At 41.0% G+C, this 17,219-nt stretch overlaps 1 protein-coding gene across 1 annotated transcript; it reads right to left on the minus strand.

The window, feature by feature from the left end:
- Nucleotides 1-807: 807 nt before the first annotated feature.
- On the minus strand, nucleotides 808-16,750 carry LOC112564674 (secernin-3-like). Its single transcript, XM_025239656.1, has 6 exons — nucleotides 16,364-16,750; nucleotides 12,152-12,426; nucleotides 7,556-7,743; nucleotides 6,070-6,275; nucleotides 4,709-4,942; nucleotides 808-4,113 (listed from the first exon to the last, which is right to left on the minus strand). Exons 2-6 carry the CDS (start codon nucleotides 12,293-12,295, stop codon nucleotides 3,614-3,616), a joined length of 1,272 nt encoding a protein of 423 aa, XP_025095441.1. The 5' UTR covers nucleotides 12,296-12,426; nucleotides 16,364-16,750; the 3' UTR covers nucleotides 808-3,613.
- Nucleotides 16,751-17,219: the final 469 nt, after the last annotated feature.

A 17,219-nucleotide genomic window follows, 5' to 3' on the forward strand; every position in this document is an offset into this window, starting at 1 on the left:
AAATTTTCAGTCTAGAGATTATAGAAATCTGTGCCACTTTATACTCTCTGATAGACCCTATATATCTAGCTCAGTTAAGTTTTATTTTGGGGAATATCATCAAATATGTCAGTCCGTCTTTGAAATAGTGTTTAAGAGTTTAAAAATTCAGGTGTAACTCATTCTCATTTGTCCTGTTGATCTATATCCGTAGCAAATTCTGATTTTTTTTTTTAATTTTTATGATCCACTTTGCATTGTCATCAATGGGTATTTATTTGCCTTAATGTTGAGAATTGTTTTCGTTTGGTTGAAAAATAAATTTAACCAAAACTTCCCTCAGCTTATCCAGTTGTCTGGAAAAAATTCGTTCCTAACTCCAAAGAATGTATTGGGAAGGTATAAAGCAGTGAGAGGGACAGGAGGTGGACTGTGACGGGAGGGTGGTGGCTGAAGCCTAATAAATATCCACACAGTTGTCCTATTCCAAGATATATTTATGCTCGTTTCGATTGGGGCTGTAATTGGCTGTAGGCTGTTTGATAGGTATACTTTATTTCTATATGTATATTTTATCCGTTCTAATTAAGATGCTACGGGTAGTTTCAGGTGGAAAAAAATACTTGACAGAAGAAGTTGCGATAAACTAATATTACGCAGAACAAAAGTGAACATCGTCGTAGTCTAAGGCGGTCCTAATGGCATGTATATAGATATATCTACAGTGAGTGTGTGGTGGTGTAGCTCATGAACACAACGTGAAACAATTTTAGACATTTTAAAACCAGTAAACGTATCACACACGCATTTGTATGCAAAACCTAAGAGAACTGTTTTTTATCATAGCTTTATTTCACGTTTGCTCGTAGTCTGTATAGTTTGTGGGCTGCTACTACCACATCGCAGCTTGCGTGCAGAAATGTAAAATCCGTATCAAGCACACACACGCAGAAAAATAGCCTAGAGGCAAACAGATTGTTAAATGTGTTAACAATAGTGTGTGTTGGACAAAAGGAGTTACGATCAAACGGTACTGTGTACATTTGCCGTCCCTTTTAGCATGTTTTATCTCTGCACAACCTCGTCTACAGAATGTGATTTCAGCAATATGTTTAACTTCAGCAAAAGCGACGAACACTCGTCTTCTGTCTGCACATAAAACGCCATTTTAGCACAGTTCCTGAATAGGCGAATGGATGGATGCGTGGAAGGACCGTAACGTCGTCCTTGTTGGTATCTCAGTTACTATACGTCATCTACGTAATCATAGAATGCGGCTTTCAGGGAAACGGAAAAAAAATTAAGATTCAAGAACGGAAAAGCCGAGATCAAGAAAAGGTTCGTTTCTATGGACTGTCGAAAGGAGAAATTCTTTAGAAAATATTATTTTTAAAACCTAAGAATCACATCTAAAGAAAAAGTTTGAAAAAAATCATAGTGCAGTGATATAAGAGCACATCCTTACATTTTTTGTTAAATTTTAAAGTGACCCTTATGTAGAACAAATGACAACAAATTTTCACTCTCCGAGATGGTCTGTTCGCCTTCACTAGATCATGCACAGACGGTTTCATGAAAATATTATGAAAGGGGGGCTGGCGTGTCAGATAAGAAAATCAATAAGCCATCATAAATCACATAATTTACAAAATACAAATCAACTGCCATGGAAAAAAAAAACAAGTCCGCATGAAAACCATTCAGAGAAGCAGGTGACCACAAATCGATTACCACAAAGCTTTAAATTAAAATCAAGTGGTCAAAATCCTTGTTTTAAGGACCTTCTCGGTTGGACAATTTACCAAATATATGACAATATCTGGTAAAATTTACATGATGGTCATATAAACATTTGCCAAACATAGTTACATATTCGACTATATGTGTCCAGATAAGAGAGCTTCTCACTCTGAAAACAGTCTAGAACCGTAAAATCCACGATGCAACTTGCTGATCCTGTGAGTTATATAAACAATTTGTTTTCCATGCCCCGATGAATTTCGCACTCAAAGTCTTTAAAACCTTCGACGTAAAATTACAGAAAACCTTAGAAGCTAAATATACACAAGAATAACTTATTGGTCTGTTAGCACCTTTATATACAAAATAGGCCCCGTGTATCAAGCTGTGAACATCTCACAAAGAATATCGCAAATGCACTGCAAAAACGGAGCCTTAAAAAAATTGTACAAATTGTACTTTGTGACAATGCATTTCTAGACTGCGTGAAGATACATAGTAAGACACAGTAAGGCAAATCAGCTTTCGATTTTCACAATGCATAATCCAACTCAAAGCTTTGTTTGGTAATCTTAAAAAAAAAAAAAATTACAAGTACGCTTACACTAAGCCCGGCACTTAAGGCAATTGCGATGTTGGACTCGGCACACCCAGTCCCACAAAATCGTCATTTATGTAATTAAACCCATCGCCATAAAAGTGTGTGCATTTGCAAAGCAATAGTTCATAAGTTCATAATGGTAATCATCCAAATATTTTCAAGCAGGAATGATGAATTCGCAAGGAATTTATTTATAAACAGGAAAATGATTGTTGTTTAGAAAAACCTGAAAACATGTAAGGATTTCACAACCATTTACACGCCTCAGTTCTAAGGATTGGCAAGGATGATTCGCATGACTGCACAGAACAGAGGCACCATTATTAGAGATGCGGCTATTTTTATTCATTTTGTTCCTTTTACTATTTTTCTGTGCTATGTTTTTTTTTTTCAGGAGGAGTTTCCAGATCGCAGTGCCACACACGATTTAACGAGTGCTTTACCATCCAACGGCAGGAACACAGAATTCAGCATCCATGAACGAATACTGTGACTATTGCATGTCAACTTTCAGATTAAAAAAAAAAAAATTGACACCAAGGAGATTAGCACACTCCATTAAACACGCCACGCACGAGGGAGGTAAATACCTATGCGAACAACTGCTATTTGCAATGAAAAATTAAGTTAAAAAGAATTACTGCACGGTTAAGTGCATTAATCTATTACCGAAAAGACGGAGCGGAGGGGGGATTGCAGTGTCACCTACACTACCTATGCTTGGGATCCAAAGCGTTTTCAAAATCTAGACTGAAATTTTTAAAGTTTTCCTGTCAAGACTATCTTTCTAAATAGTAAATTTTTTAAGAAACAACTTCAATATAAGTAACCTAAGTTGTTATGTTAAACAGGGATTAATGTTGGAACCTAATTGTTTCCTATGGTGCGCGGCACTTTATTTATCAAAAAACGAAACAGAACACTTGATGAAATTTATAATCACACAGTGGTTGGATACTGACATTTTCTTGGCTTGTGTGAAGATATACAATTTAAAAGACATTATTATGATTTTATGAGATGCATATTACACAAAAATTGTGATAAACCCACATCGATTCTCACATAGTAAATAAGCAGAGAGGTTAGGCATACCTTTCATTTCCCTTCCCCTGAAACAATTTGCGCACCTGTTTTCTCTTGTTTAAAACTTTTATCTAATGCCGTGGGGATGACACGATGAGACGTGAGCAGCTGTTGCCGCTCACATTTGAGCTCTATACGATGATAGCCTACAGCGATGCATATCAGAATAGCAGATATGATTTACAGGCATCGGACAAGGTGGTATTTTCACTTGTAAAACTTTATTTCAGATTCGACCAGATCTTTGAATAGTTCGGGAACCTCTTCCATAAGCGACGGTTCAAAACTAGTGAGAAATTCGGCGATATCTCGCACGCACTGTCTTTCCAGGATTCTCATTGTGTCGAGAAGTTTCTTCCCTTGAGGACTTCCGCTCTCCATGATTTCTCTCCCTTGTTCGTGCATACGGTACAGCAGATGGCGCCTGTCTGCGCATGTCTGGGAGCCGGACCTTCCTTTAGTTTCCATTGAAATTACAGGAGAGACGGTAGAGTGTCCAAGCACTGGATTAGCGCAAAAGATGAACGGCTTGAAAACAGATAAATCGGGAAATGGAGTGGCAGTAAACCAGTGGACATCAGGCACTTCTGAATTGGGTGGTTGCAGCACTGAAACTTGACTGCCAACGGTGAGGAGGTCACCACAGATGTTAATGCAAGACTCCTTGTCCCGAAGAATTTCAAAAAAGTCACTCAAGGAAATGTTACCTTGGAAAAAAGAGAAAAATGTCAAAAGTATAATATTAAACATGAAAGATTCTGTGTTGGAAATACCGTCGTAAACATTTGAGGAATTCACTGTAGATGATTATCGTTTTACATTTCAGGGATATCTTTAATATTTCAGCTAACGTGATCTTCGTATTGAGGAAGCTCAGAAGCCAGAATCACACTTAAGATATACAGCTTTTCGGCTTTCGCAAAAGTTTTACAGTTACAATTATCCATCTCATGTGATTCCACAAAAATAGTAAATTATGTAAACAGAATAGAATTTAGACGAGTTCATGTATTCTTTTTGGGAGAGGAAAGTAATTGATATCAAAATATTTCTTGGGTATTGTTATGCCTTTACTGTTGCCATGGCAATAGAAACGAAAAATAATATATTTAGTACATTAAGTCGATTACACAGTTTCACGACAAAAGTGTTCCAAAATTATTTCCTTTGGTGTTTTGGCTTGCAAGAATAACTCAAAGGGGGAAAAAAAACACCGGTTGAACAGCGAAAGCAAAGAAGAGACGCAAAGACAAAGCAACAAAATTGACGGCTGTCATATCTTACAGCTGCTTTACACCTCACCTTTGGCAGCACGAGCCTGCAAGAGTTGGCGGCCACATCGCAGGCGATTCTGCGGCTGCTGTCTCTCGGACAACGAGAGTCCCGCGAAGGTGGCGTTGAACGCCTGTGCGAAGTTGACCTCCCCGCTGTCACCTTTCCAGTGACCACTCTTCTCTGCCTCTTCTTTCAAGCCCGGGGAGCTGAGGTCGTAGTCCGTGCCGATGCTCAGAACGCTGGACATGGAGTAGACGCTCTCTGCACAGTTTTTCACACTAGCATGTAACTTTAGAACTGCTTTGAAATATGAATACGGGGAAGTGTGTCTGTGTATGTGTGTATGTGTGCATGCGCGTATGTCAGGGGCATATCAAGGGCGATCAAGGAGTGTGCGGGGTGAATTGATGTTTTACGTGGAGCCAGCAACTGTAGCTACATTCAGAGAAGGAACAGCATGCCCGAGACGAGAGCTGGACCCAGGACAGCCAACCTCCCCTGTACTAGTGACACTCGCTAACCACTGCGCGCCACCGGAATGCATGATGAGAAGAAAATAAACACCATGTCGATGAAAGATCTGAACCAATGACATCCCGATTCTCAATTCTAAATGAAGGGATATTGGTTTCGTTTAGGTGGGTGTGTTGATTGGTAGGTTGATTAGCTCGACAGCAACATAGGCTATATCACGGGAAGAAGAACAGATAAGGATTATTACAATTACGGGAGGTGGTTGGTAGTACGGATGTAGCTTTCTTATGAAATTAGACATTTTCTTCTGTAATTTTTACATCTGAACATCATTCCCTTCGTGCACTGCGTGCACTGTGTATGTTCTACAAGGGTAGGTTCAAAATACCCCCATATTTTCTAACCGTGCGGCCGTGAGAGTGGAATACTGTATTGTCTGTGGTACTATATGGTCTGTGATTCATTCAAGATTTCATGCTCTTCTGCTTATTCCTCGCTGTTGTTGTCTACGTTAACCTTGAGCGACGATTGCTATTCTATTCAAAATTCTTCTGTAATTTTTACATCTGAACATCATTCCCTTCGGCACTGAAATAGACCTGTTCCAGTCCTTCTCACCCCATTCACACTCATGAAGTGCGTGAAGCCCGTGATCTCGCACGGTTCGACTTGTTCTTTTAAAGGCGGTGAACAAGAACTAGCCTGCAAAGGAAGACAGAACGCAGAATAACCCACATTCTGTCCTCCACAAGACTTTGCACGATAACCTTCAGAGATGGTCTAATCACATTTTCTCGAAAGTGAATCAGCGTTTGGTAGAGGAAAGTCTGTTTCATTACCACCCTCAGCGATCGTTTAAATGAAGTTTAAAGTCGCACCGTGCGAGGGAAGCCGTACGCACGTGTCAAACGTACCCGTTATTTTCTTCGCCACCCACATGCGCCCCGCTGTCTCCAACGCCCACGCCTCCTGGCGATCAGCGAAAAGGAAAGAGTTATGATACGTCCATTGGCCGTAGGAAGGATCCTCACAGCATGGGCCTCCTTGACCGTTCTTGACGAGTAGTGACGTTACAGTATCGAGGGCCTCCCGTGCAGATCCCGCTCGTTCTAATGCCAGTCTGTCACAAACGACAGCGTCACATCAGGCCATCTTTTCGTTTGCTGGAAAGGTCACAACACCTCACACTCTGTCTACTCAACCTTCCGTTTTCTGTCAACAACAACAACAGCAACAACAACAACAACAACAACAGCAACAACAAAACAACAACAAAGCATGGGTTAGCAAATTTGAATTTAAAAAATTTGAGAGTCGTTTTTCGATTCGTTGGTATTTGTATCCTTCCTATGCCTAAACATGAAGGTTGTTTTCGTTAGAAAATGCATTAATTTTGATAAGTAACTGCGCACCAAACCCCACGATTTATTTCGAGCTCCTCCTGTCACTTCAAAGTGAGCTTTGCCGCCATGTTGAAGAGGGACCATCGTGTTTCTGCGCTTTCCAACGATCTTTGTTCGTGATCTCTAGATTCTAGAGGACAACTATAATGTTGAAGAATTAGATTGGGGTCAACTATGTTAGCAGTACAATCACTGTAATATCCCATGTAAATAAATCCGACAATCATCGAGGTTTCAGTTGAATGTCTTGATCGACGAAAATTTGAAGAATCTTATCAACACAGCATTACACAGCAAGTGTTGGTACTATATTTTATGGAGTAAAGCCTTTGTATATAACTCTGATTAACGTAAGAACGCATCAGATTACCGTAAAAACAGAAAACAGTTAATGAGATTTAATCACTTGAAAAGCTCCCTGAAATTTAAGCAGCACACAGTACTTCTCTTTCTCGTGCCACCGTCAAGCTTTTGGGTTTTTTTAAAAGTACGACTTGGGGCTTCTAAACTAATTATATGTCAAAAAACTTCGACAAGAATTTATATTTAATCTGTTCTCCACAAACGCATTCAGGAGCTGTAGTTGTTGACAATGGGAAAAAGTGCTTACAGTGGGTTTGAGGTGTATCAGTCAGCTGGAGGCCACGCGGTGTAGACAGCAGAAAGTGTCAACACCATGTCCAGGATTGTTTTTTTCTACCTGTTGCATTTGCCTAAAAACTGGTGACACATTATTCAGTCTTCTAGGAGTCAAGAGTGGAAACACACTGAGCAAGGCAAACAGGCAGGTGTAGAGAGAGCGAAAAGCAGACAGGCAAGTAGAACAGACTGAGGAGATGCCCAGGAGGGTTACAGCAGAAATAATGTTCAGCTGAGCATATAGAGTGGGTCCGCCATGCAGAAGTAAAAGCTTTACGACAATAGAACAGCACAAAATCGATGTAATCGATCAGTTCCTTCACCCCCTACTGCTCTTGAAAGAAGTCGCTGGACGAACCTGACGAAATCACCGCCTATCAGGCGCTCCTCGTGGTCGCCAGGATGACACAGAGCCGTCCAGACGGCCGTGCTCCCAGCGCACACTCCCTGATCGTTTGCCCCCATCTCGGCCCCCCAGCTCCAGCCGGCCTTGCTGAGAATCACAGCGTGAGTATGTGGCGCCTGCTGCAGTTCCAGAAATGTACACTAGAGAAAGAGAAATGCAAGAAAAATACAGCACGCATGCTTATGACATCTTCTGCATTGCAGATGTTGTGTCAATATCAAATATATATGCGCGCTTGGGTCTGAAGAGTTGGAGAGAAGGAGTAATAAAGAAAAAGAGAAAAAAAGATAGGACGGGGACCAGGACAAGGTGAAGCAGTAGGCTTAATAATTTTGTTCTGTCAAGTTGCGTGAGTCCCCCAAGCGTCAATCACGCCTCAAGCTTGTTAAAACACGATAACGACGATATTGATGAAGATGACAACAAAGACGATGATAGAAATGGTGACGATTAATGTTTGAAATGTGATGCCGCGTAGTACAATGTAGGCGCCTAAAGGAGATGCTGTGTAATACAATGTTGGTAACTGCAAGTTCCTTTCAACCGCATGCCTACAAATAAATGCAGTTTCTATAGATGTAAAAAAAAAAAAAAAGCAAAAATGGGAAAAAACCGCAAACCACAAAAAAGCTGGCGCTGACTAAGGGCATGGGGCCTCACGTGTTGACAACATCATCGTTAATCAATACATCAGTGGGTCGGCCGACAACTACACAGGCCAAGGCGTAAGTCAGCAACAGCCATTGACGAAGACTGAACTGCATGTTTGCCGCGGCCTCTCCACACTTCGAAAATAGCTTATTCTTCTCTTTCTCTTCCCCCTTCTCTCAATGATTAATCTATCTTCGGTCTCTTCTTTTTCGTGTTATAGGTCTGCCCTCGACGATAATTTCTTACTGCATATAAACTTGCTAGATTCTAATCTTTTTCTATCCATTTTTTTTCAATGTACATTTGTGACGTATATCCAGTGTTGTCCATAGGAATGGGAATCCCGTGGGAATCCCATGGGAAACGTCCCATGGGATGGGATGGGATGGGACAGCACACATTTGTATTTCCCATGGTAGTCGATACTTGATATTGCAAAATAAATTTACTGTTATTTCATTCATCAAGGATTTAAATCTTTCCTCTGAATCATCTATTGTATGTGAAGTAGCAGGAATTATAGAACAAAAGCCGAAAAGTGGTTTTCAGTGTTGTCCATAGGATTGTTAATACCATGGGAATCCCATGGGAAACATCCCGTGGGATGGGACGGGATGGGACAGGCATAAATTGCCATGGGACGGGATGGGACGGGATAGAAAAATATGTCCCATGGACAACCCTGCGTATATCGATCGGGTAGCTTGACTGGTCTTAACCAATATTTAATGCATCTTACAACAATAATTACAGCTAGTCTCTTCCAAGCTCCATATAAACTCTATATGGTTAGGTGTCTGAGATAAAACTCTAACAAACGTCTGCGTGCACTGTATATGTTCTACAAGGGAAGGTTCAAAATATCCCCATATTTTCTGCGTCATATCAGATAAGTGTGGTATCAAACACTTTAAAGAAGACGAAGGTATTATAATATCCCTAAAACATAATATTTCATGTTCATAGCACTCAGAACAGCTCCGTTCTGCTTGTGTGGTAATATCTATAACAAGGTTTCTAATGCTGTACGTGTAGAGAAAATTTGAGAAACGTGTAGAAACAAAATTAAGCCCATGCATCTGTAATCTTTTACATTTTCTAAAAGGTTGTCATACTGCCATTTTATATTATGTGCTAAGTAATCACCATTAAAAAAAAAAAACAATTCTACTTTTCTCCACATTTAATCAATCCTAACCGTGAGGCAGTGAGAGTGGAATACTGTATTGTCTGTGGTACTATATGGTCTGTGCTTCATTCAAGATTTCGTCATCCTTCAACTTATTCCTAGATGTTGTCTACGTTAACCTTGAGCGACGATTGCTATTCTATTCAAAAGGGGAAATGTGAAACGTGGATAGCTAAATATGAACTTTTTAAAAGGAACTAAACAGATTTCCAACAGTTTTTTTCCCTATGAGCGTCAAAACTTTTCAAGTTAAAGAATTTTCCATCAGTTAGTCAGCCCAAAACGGTTACCCGGGTTCAGGGTCAGTAGTATTCCAAGCACAAAAAGTACTTTAGATACTGGACTGAACGTCTTTGAAAATATTCCTCCTTTCATACCCCTACCTCCTAAAAAAAGCACGAAGCCTTTAAAAATAAACACGTGCTGGATAAATTTGTCTTTGCTGATAGAGCCACAAGCAGGTTTCGAACCAGTATCGATTGCAATATAGTATTTCAAATGTTCCGTCGGCTGACAGTTACAAAGGCTTCTGTTCTGTTAGACAACCCGCTCTTACATTCCCATTGCTTCCTCGCTAAGTTTAGACGTGATTGTGAATGTGGGATCTGACGGGGAGGGGAGGAGTTGGGGGCACTAATGTTCTTGCAGGGCTGCAATGGCTCTCAGACGAACCAGCGATTATCGTAGGCAGCGAGAAAGGAAAAAAAAAAAACGGTCAGAAGCAACGGGCTATAAATAGCACATAACGGGGACAAGGGTATCTTGCGTCATCTTTCCTGATGCAGAGAACAGCGCTCGAATTTATCCAACGACAACCACCAGCCGCGGTCACGTGACCGTCAAACAATACACAATGCTGACTGCACTGCGCAGGCGCAGCAGACCACGGCGTGCAGCCCGTCCCTCCTGGATTCCTTCCGGTAGTGGGTTTTTTTTTTTTTTGGCAATGTGCTTTCCTCAATTGCAGATGCTTCGGCTACCTTCCAGGTCTGGTAAACAACCGACAAACACCATGCACCATCTCCTGCACTGACTTTTATTCTCCGTTTTTATTTTTTATTTTTTATTTTTTCGTTTTTATTGCTCTTCCTTGACGAAAAACATGAAGACAAAGACTAATCCTCTGTGACAGCTCCTGGGGTTTGTTGGTCTGACTGAGTACCGTTTACTGACTATTATTAAATTGATTTAGTTTCGTTTTAAGTCTGCTTTGTTAACATCAGAGGTTAAGATAAAGTTTGGTTGTGACAAAGATAATGACCTTTCCACGTTCAAGCGTGCAACTAAGGTATTAGAATCTGTGTTTTTTGTAGCTGCCCCAGTAGAGACTAATGTAGAGGAAGAACCTAAGTACACGCTTCCAACGTTTCATCGGACCACCTGCCACACCCATCAATCTCCCACTCACATATCATCTCGTCATGGAGACAGGAAAAAAATCACAGCTGGCCTGCTTCTCTCCCCGTATATCACTATCAGCATCAGCATCAGCATCAGTATCATCATTATCATTGAAATGATGATCATGCCACAGCATTAGAGCAAATGGAAAGATACAGAAATAGTAACGGTATCTAATTTTTATTTGGGAAAATAAAGAGCGAGGAAATGATGACAAGAATACTTTCTCGGGGTTACGTTCTTCTTGTCTTAAAAAAGAATGCATAACAAAAAAGAAAAAAAATGGAGGGACATAAACGAAACACTAAGATGACGGCCATAAGGTCATGGAACATTTAGTCGTCTGCTACTAAGATGGAGTAATAGCTTTCTTTTCTCATGCTGCTCTCTCGACCTTTGCCAAAGCTCGTATGTGACGATCAATACGTAACAACACCAGGATTAGAAGCGCGGGTCAGGTTAGCCAGGTCATGGCGGCCGTCAGGTTTGACCAAGTTGTCTGTGGAGGTTACAGGAAACCAATGGTTTGAGGATGATTAGACATAATTTTGGTGAGCATTCTGAGCTAAGACTAAACCTGCTTGAGACATATTGCGATTTTAAGCACAATTTAACTCTAGGACACTTCGGCACTTTTTCCAGTTAAGAACGGTCTCTAAGTCGCTGGACACAAATGTCCTTGATCTGCAGAGATACTGGATGAGCCTTCTCTGATCTTACCCGCGGTTCCCCATATCCTAGCCTATAATCTGAGGTCGTTGTTCACCGCTGAACTAGCCACAAGTAGGCGAGCGGGTAGGTGGACATAGAAATATACCAAAAATACTCATCCCATATTTGCGTCTACATCCCGTTATGGACCTACACTGTTTGATCTGTTACACTGTAAAAGGTGTCACGAGCAGGTTTATTCACTCTTAACTGGAATCGAAAATTGCAGCACGAACCTGAGAGTGATTAGAGCTTAAAGTGTTTAGAGTTGTTACCTCGCTATTACTTATTTTAAAAAGGTTTAAAGGTGAAGTGAAGGAAACGAGTAAATATGTCCTTTGGAAAAAAAGTAGCAATAGGACTTATATGTGATAGGCCCCTGCTATGGTTGATGGGAAGGATTATCTAATATTCAATATCTAATATAAAAGAAGTTTTGAACCAAATACAAAAAAAATCAGTCAAATAGTGCCTCTGCTTGCACCAACACCATCCCTGCCTGCCAAACCCTTTACAAGGACAGCATCTTGTTATCACTGCAAATTAGTATCATGATCGATGTAAACAAAACTGTTTTCACCAGTGTCTATTCTTACCTTGACCTTCTCCCCGGGGTCATGGTCAGCCGGAGGGCAATAAATTACTTCCTGAACCTCAGACGGTGGTCTGTCAGCGTTCTTCGCAAAGAAGACCCTGTTGCCTGACGTCACTGGAGGCAACGCTACGAATAAATCAGACATATTGCCCGGTTTCCTTGACTACCAGACGAATTACAGGTGAATCCGACGCTTCCTCTGTTCCGGGGAGGGTATGTGGAATTCGAGGCAGACCTTTGGTAGCACTGCGAGACCTCAGAGATTGAGAAGCAGATCTGCGATCAGAGAGAAGAAAAACAAAACAAAACAGAAAGCTGCAAGGAAACGACTGGTAAGCAACTTTATCAAGATGCGCGCCAGAGACCAAAAATAAGCAAAATGAAACGTCTGCGGGTTATCCTATACATGCAAGAGTTGAGGTGGAGGTGGGAGGAATGGTTGCAAACTACGTGTAGTGTTAAGCCGTGGGTCAAAGCTAGCAATACAATATACAGGCGTGATCACTATGTATGAATACGCTCACAATGACAGGACTTTAGCCAATGGTGCAACTAGGACCATACGTTAATTAGTTATATATTTTATTTGCACAAACGTTAAATCACAAGTTTGATCTCTTTCTGTGCATGATGATGCTTGTAGGCGTGTATCTCGAGAACAGAAGGGGTGGGTATCCACCCAGATTTTAGGTAGCCTGTCATACCATCAGGCCTATAATGCAATGTGCTGAAGGAACGGAAAGGGGAAGCGAAGCGCGTGACGTTACTAAAGACCGTGAAAATGAGACATGACAATACTCAAGAAAACAACTTTGCGGAGGATATTGCAATACTGCGACCTAACAAACAGCAATATAAAACATCGCAATGAACGCTGCCTCCTGAAATACAGCATACCTAGCCTAACAAAAACATTGCTTGAGATACACCACATAGGACCTGTTAGAATAATAATAAGTGGGAATTTATATCTCAATATCTCAGCCACAGGCAGACTCATTGCGCTGAACAAGATCACAAAATATTAACAAATATGTAGAACAAGTTAACAATATAGCAACAAAGATGTAGAACAAGTTAACAAAAATTAACAAAGATGTAAAACAAAATCACAAATTAATAACAATTCAGGATATAGAAAAAAAATCACAGAATAGTAACAAAGATGGAGACCAAGATCACAAAATAATAACAAGGATGTAAAACAAGTTAACAAAATAGTAGCAAAGATGCAGAAGGACAACTCTAGGACTCGCTGCGTTCCGACAGTAAAGGGAGATCACTGAAGATGTAACGGTAATGAATCCAGAGAATAAGGTTAGTGACATCAGTAAAATACTGGGAATATATTAAGTAATCTTGAGAATATGAAGAAATGTTATCATATGAAGCTGCAAAAGGGTTATCATTACTTCAGTTCATTCAGTGCAGTTCAAGGTCGCTGACGAAGCGAGTGAAGCAGACGAGTGGAATCCAGTCAACAGATCTAAACAGTTTGCACTTGATGATAACATTATATACAGTCCTGTTGACAACCAGACGAGAAGGAAAACACAGCAGAAGCACATGTAAACATGAAGGTCCAACACTTTCGTCCAAATCAAAGCGAGACCACAAAACATAAACAAAATTAACGAGAGCCGATCCCATCAGCCTGTCAGACAAAGGGACACAACTCTCATCATCACACCATTAAAACATTTCACAGAACTTCAAACGAAATCAAAGACTACACAACAAGCCATAACATCTAGCACCGTAAAATATTTAATACACGTACGTCTAAAGGGTATATTGCATGAAAGAAGTAATCCCTCACAGCCAAACCACGAGTACAAACATTCATAGTCATTACCTCACAACATAGATGGTGCACATTGCACTGGAAAAATAACGAGTAAAACTGTAAACAAAAGCTCAGTCTGTGTTTTTAACTCGTTCATGTGTTTGTATTTATCCTGGCTCACAGTAATGATGCATGTTTTCTCGAGCGCCTGCAAACCAGATAGATTATCTGATTGCATGTGCCATAAAACGCCTGGTGCTAAATAATTACCGACGAAGCTGCGATAATGAGTGGTGCTAAGCAGCGCACAGTAAAGGGGCGATTAAAGCAAAGATACCAAGTATTTGCTTTAAGTGTGAGGTCACGTGGTACGTTTTCTATCTATCTGTTCCTCCACCTGGATCTTGGGTTGTTGTTTTTTTTCACCCAGCAAGCAAAAAGTATTCTGTAAATGGTCTTTAGTATAAATGGTTACAGATACGAACAACACATTTTTCTTTATCTTCTCGTGTGAATTCTTTGCTTTAGTGAGAAAGGTAGGCTATAAAGAATTAGAATAATTCAAATAACACAAGCCTCGGGTAAAGGCGGAAAGCACTGGCTTCTATTCACCGTGTGTCGGTAAAAGAGACATTAACCTCCCTTGTTTTGTGCCAACTTTTATTTGGGGACAGTTGTAAACAAGACTTCTCATGAGCACACGCACATTTGATACGGAAGAGATGGAGTTTTCCCTCACTATACGCCCACAAACCCACATGGAAAAGCATTATAACATTAAATGAGTGGGTAAGATCAGTTTAACAGGTTATTAAGCGAGAGATTGGAAAAGTCACAGGCGAAGACCCCCAAGGGGACTGTGGGGCGAAGACGTAAACATAAAATTATATAGCCCCACATAGCCCACAAGGCATAGAAGTCGGGCATATGCACGATAGAGGGAAGCTCTTCCTCTTCCACGTAGTTCTACTGGATTATCAAGTACAGTCCTCTATCTTCTGTTAAAACATCTATAGAACAAACACCATTACTACAAACAACACCGGTAGCAAATGATGAAGGTAATAGATAACACTATTGTATCCTAGTAAAAGAGAAAGAACAAAAAATGCAATAACATCGAAAGATCTTGTTTGTGAATGGAAGGATGACATTCGCTTAAATTTGAAGATGTGTTATCGTGTAACGAGTACACGCCAGTTATACAAAATAATGCTGTCAAATGGGTCTCTTGCTAGCAGTTAGCGGCCAAGTACTTCTCGGTGGTCTTTGGCAGGCTTTGTCATCTCCAAATCTGAGAGATCAATGTCTTCTATCATGTCAACGGAACCACAAAATCAAGTCAGTGTAAGATGTCGTGGTCTCACGCCTAGCGGAGTGTACCACAATCTCACGTTTGAATTTTCTTTAAAATACTCTGTGGTCCGTTTTTGTTCTTGAAGGATCTGCTTCATGGATTACCACTTTTTTTTTTTTAGAATCGCCCCAACTCGAATGTATATATATATAGCTATTCGTGTATTGACGTTCGATTAATTTCAATGTAATAATAGTGTAGTAGTAGATGGTAAGCAGTAATAAACTAAGCTCATCATGACAACAAACACTTTCACATTTACTGACCGACGTGAAATATGTGTATGTATATGTATATCTATGAGTATATGTATGAGATGTTAAACCTTTTCCGCTTACCCTATCCCTCTTACGTGTCACGCAGGCTCTGGACGATGTGCTCAATGTGTGGTGTACCCCCAAATCCTCCAATGGGCATTAATGTCACGTTTACGATGAGTAATAATTCAGCTGTGCTGTATGATTCTAACATCGAAAATAATTCAACTGATCTAATGTGTTTGTGAGTGTGAAAGAGAGAGAGAGAGTATGAAAATGTGTAGGATATTTGTATATTCAAATTTTGTTATTTTAGGCAAAAAAACATGTGTGTAGATATAAGTATGTATCGCTAACTACACAATGTTTTCTTACAACTGAAACATTTTGATATACGAACGACACGTTGGAAGTAAACAGATATCAATATCTAATTGCGAACCCGTGCCAAACTAGTCAGTATACCGATGTTGATCAGAATGAATTCACTGACATCCGTTGTTGCTAAAGAAACAGCCATGACAGCGACTGACGAAAGATGCTGTCTTAACTGCTGTCTCTCTCCTGGCCCTAACACGTTGACGACGCCATTACCAGAGTGATTCACTTTACGATTCACTTTACGTCAGTCCATAATCCGTTGACCAGCCATGCTTCAGGACCGGCCCCCAGGACTACACGGCAAACATCAATAAGGCCGAGCAGGTAAGGAATATCCCTGCAGCACGCGCGCGCACACACACACACTATCTCCCTCTTTCTCACAGACATACATACATTCTCTCTTTCACACACACACACCTCTGCACTTACCTTGAAGAAACCGCTGCAGCTGAACGTAAGACCTAGCTACAGTCTGGCTGACGAAGATGAAGATAAAGTTTTTGACAACAAAAATGAAGCTACGCAACAAGCCTGCCCTCAGCGACAGCTTGAATTATGAATCCGCCTGCTCGGTAGGTGGAAATGTTTGGAGGATCAGCTGAGTGCTGTACGCCGTTAGCTGTGTACAGATGTACATCGACAGACTCCGGCGCAGTGGCGACCCGTGGCTCGGCCTCCAGTCAGCTGGGCCAGGGGCAGACAACAAGCAGGGGACCTGAAGAATAGACGATAAATTATGTTGAGTAGCGAGCTGTTGCTGATGGCGAGGTGCAGAGAGCTTGGCGTTGGTGTAGCTAGCGGCGAGACGACTCACCACACGGCAGCCGTGGTGGTGGTAGGGCTTGGCGGTGGCTGCTATGACGTCATGAGTCGGGCACGAGCGCTGGTGGCGATCAACCGCAGTTCCGGTGATAACGCCGTGCGGAGGGATCAAGGTGATGAACACGCAGCTTAGGTTTGAGAAGCATAACGAGCGTGAACACAGTCTGCCAAAGGGTTAAATGAGAGAGAGAGCAATACAAACAATCTGGTCGAGCGATTTTGAAATCTTGGTCTGAGAAACAGAAAGGGTTGAGTTAAAAGAGAGAGAGAGAAAGAGAAGTAGTAATCTTGTTTAAGGATTTTAACATATCACGTAGCTACAATCACACGATGTTAGACTTCTCCTAGCTGCAATTCAGGAGTCATGTAGTGCAACGGTCTCAACTCGATAACATCTGTTGTCAGGTGGCCAGGCGGTAGTACTCGGTGCACTGCTCTCAGGCTTGTTGTTGGTGTGCTCTGC

The sequence above is a fragment of the Pomacea canaliculata genome, linkage group LG5 (assembly GCF_003073045.1).
Source record: "Pomacea canaliculata isolate SZHN2017 linkage group LG5, ASM307304v1, whole genome shotgun sequence".
Taxonomy (NCBI): domain Eukaryota; kingdom Metazoa; phylum Mollusca; class Gastropoda; order Architaenioglossa; family Ampullariidae; genus Pomacea; species Pomacea canaliculata.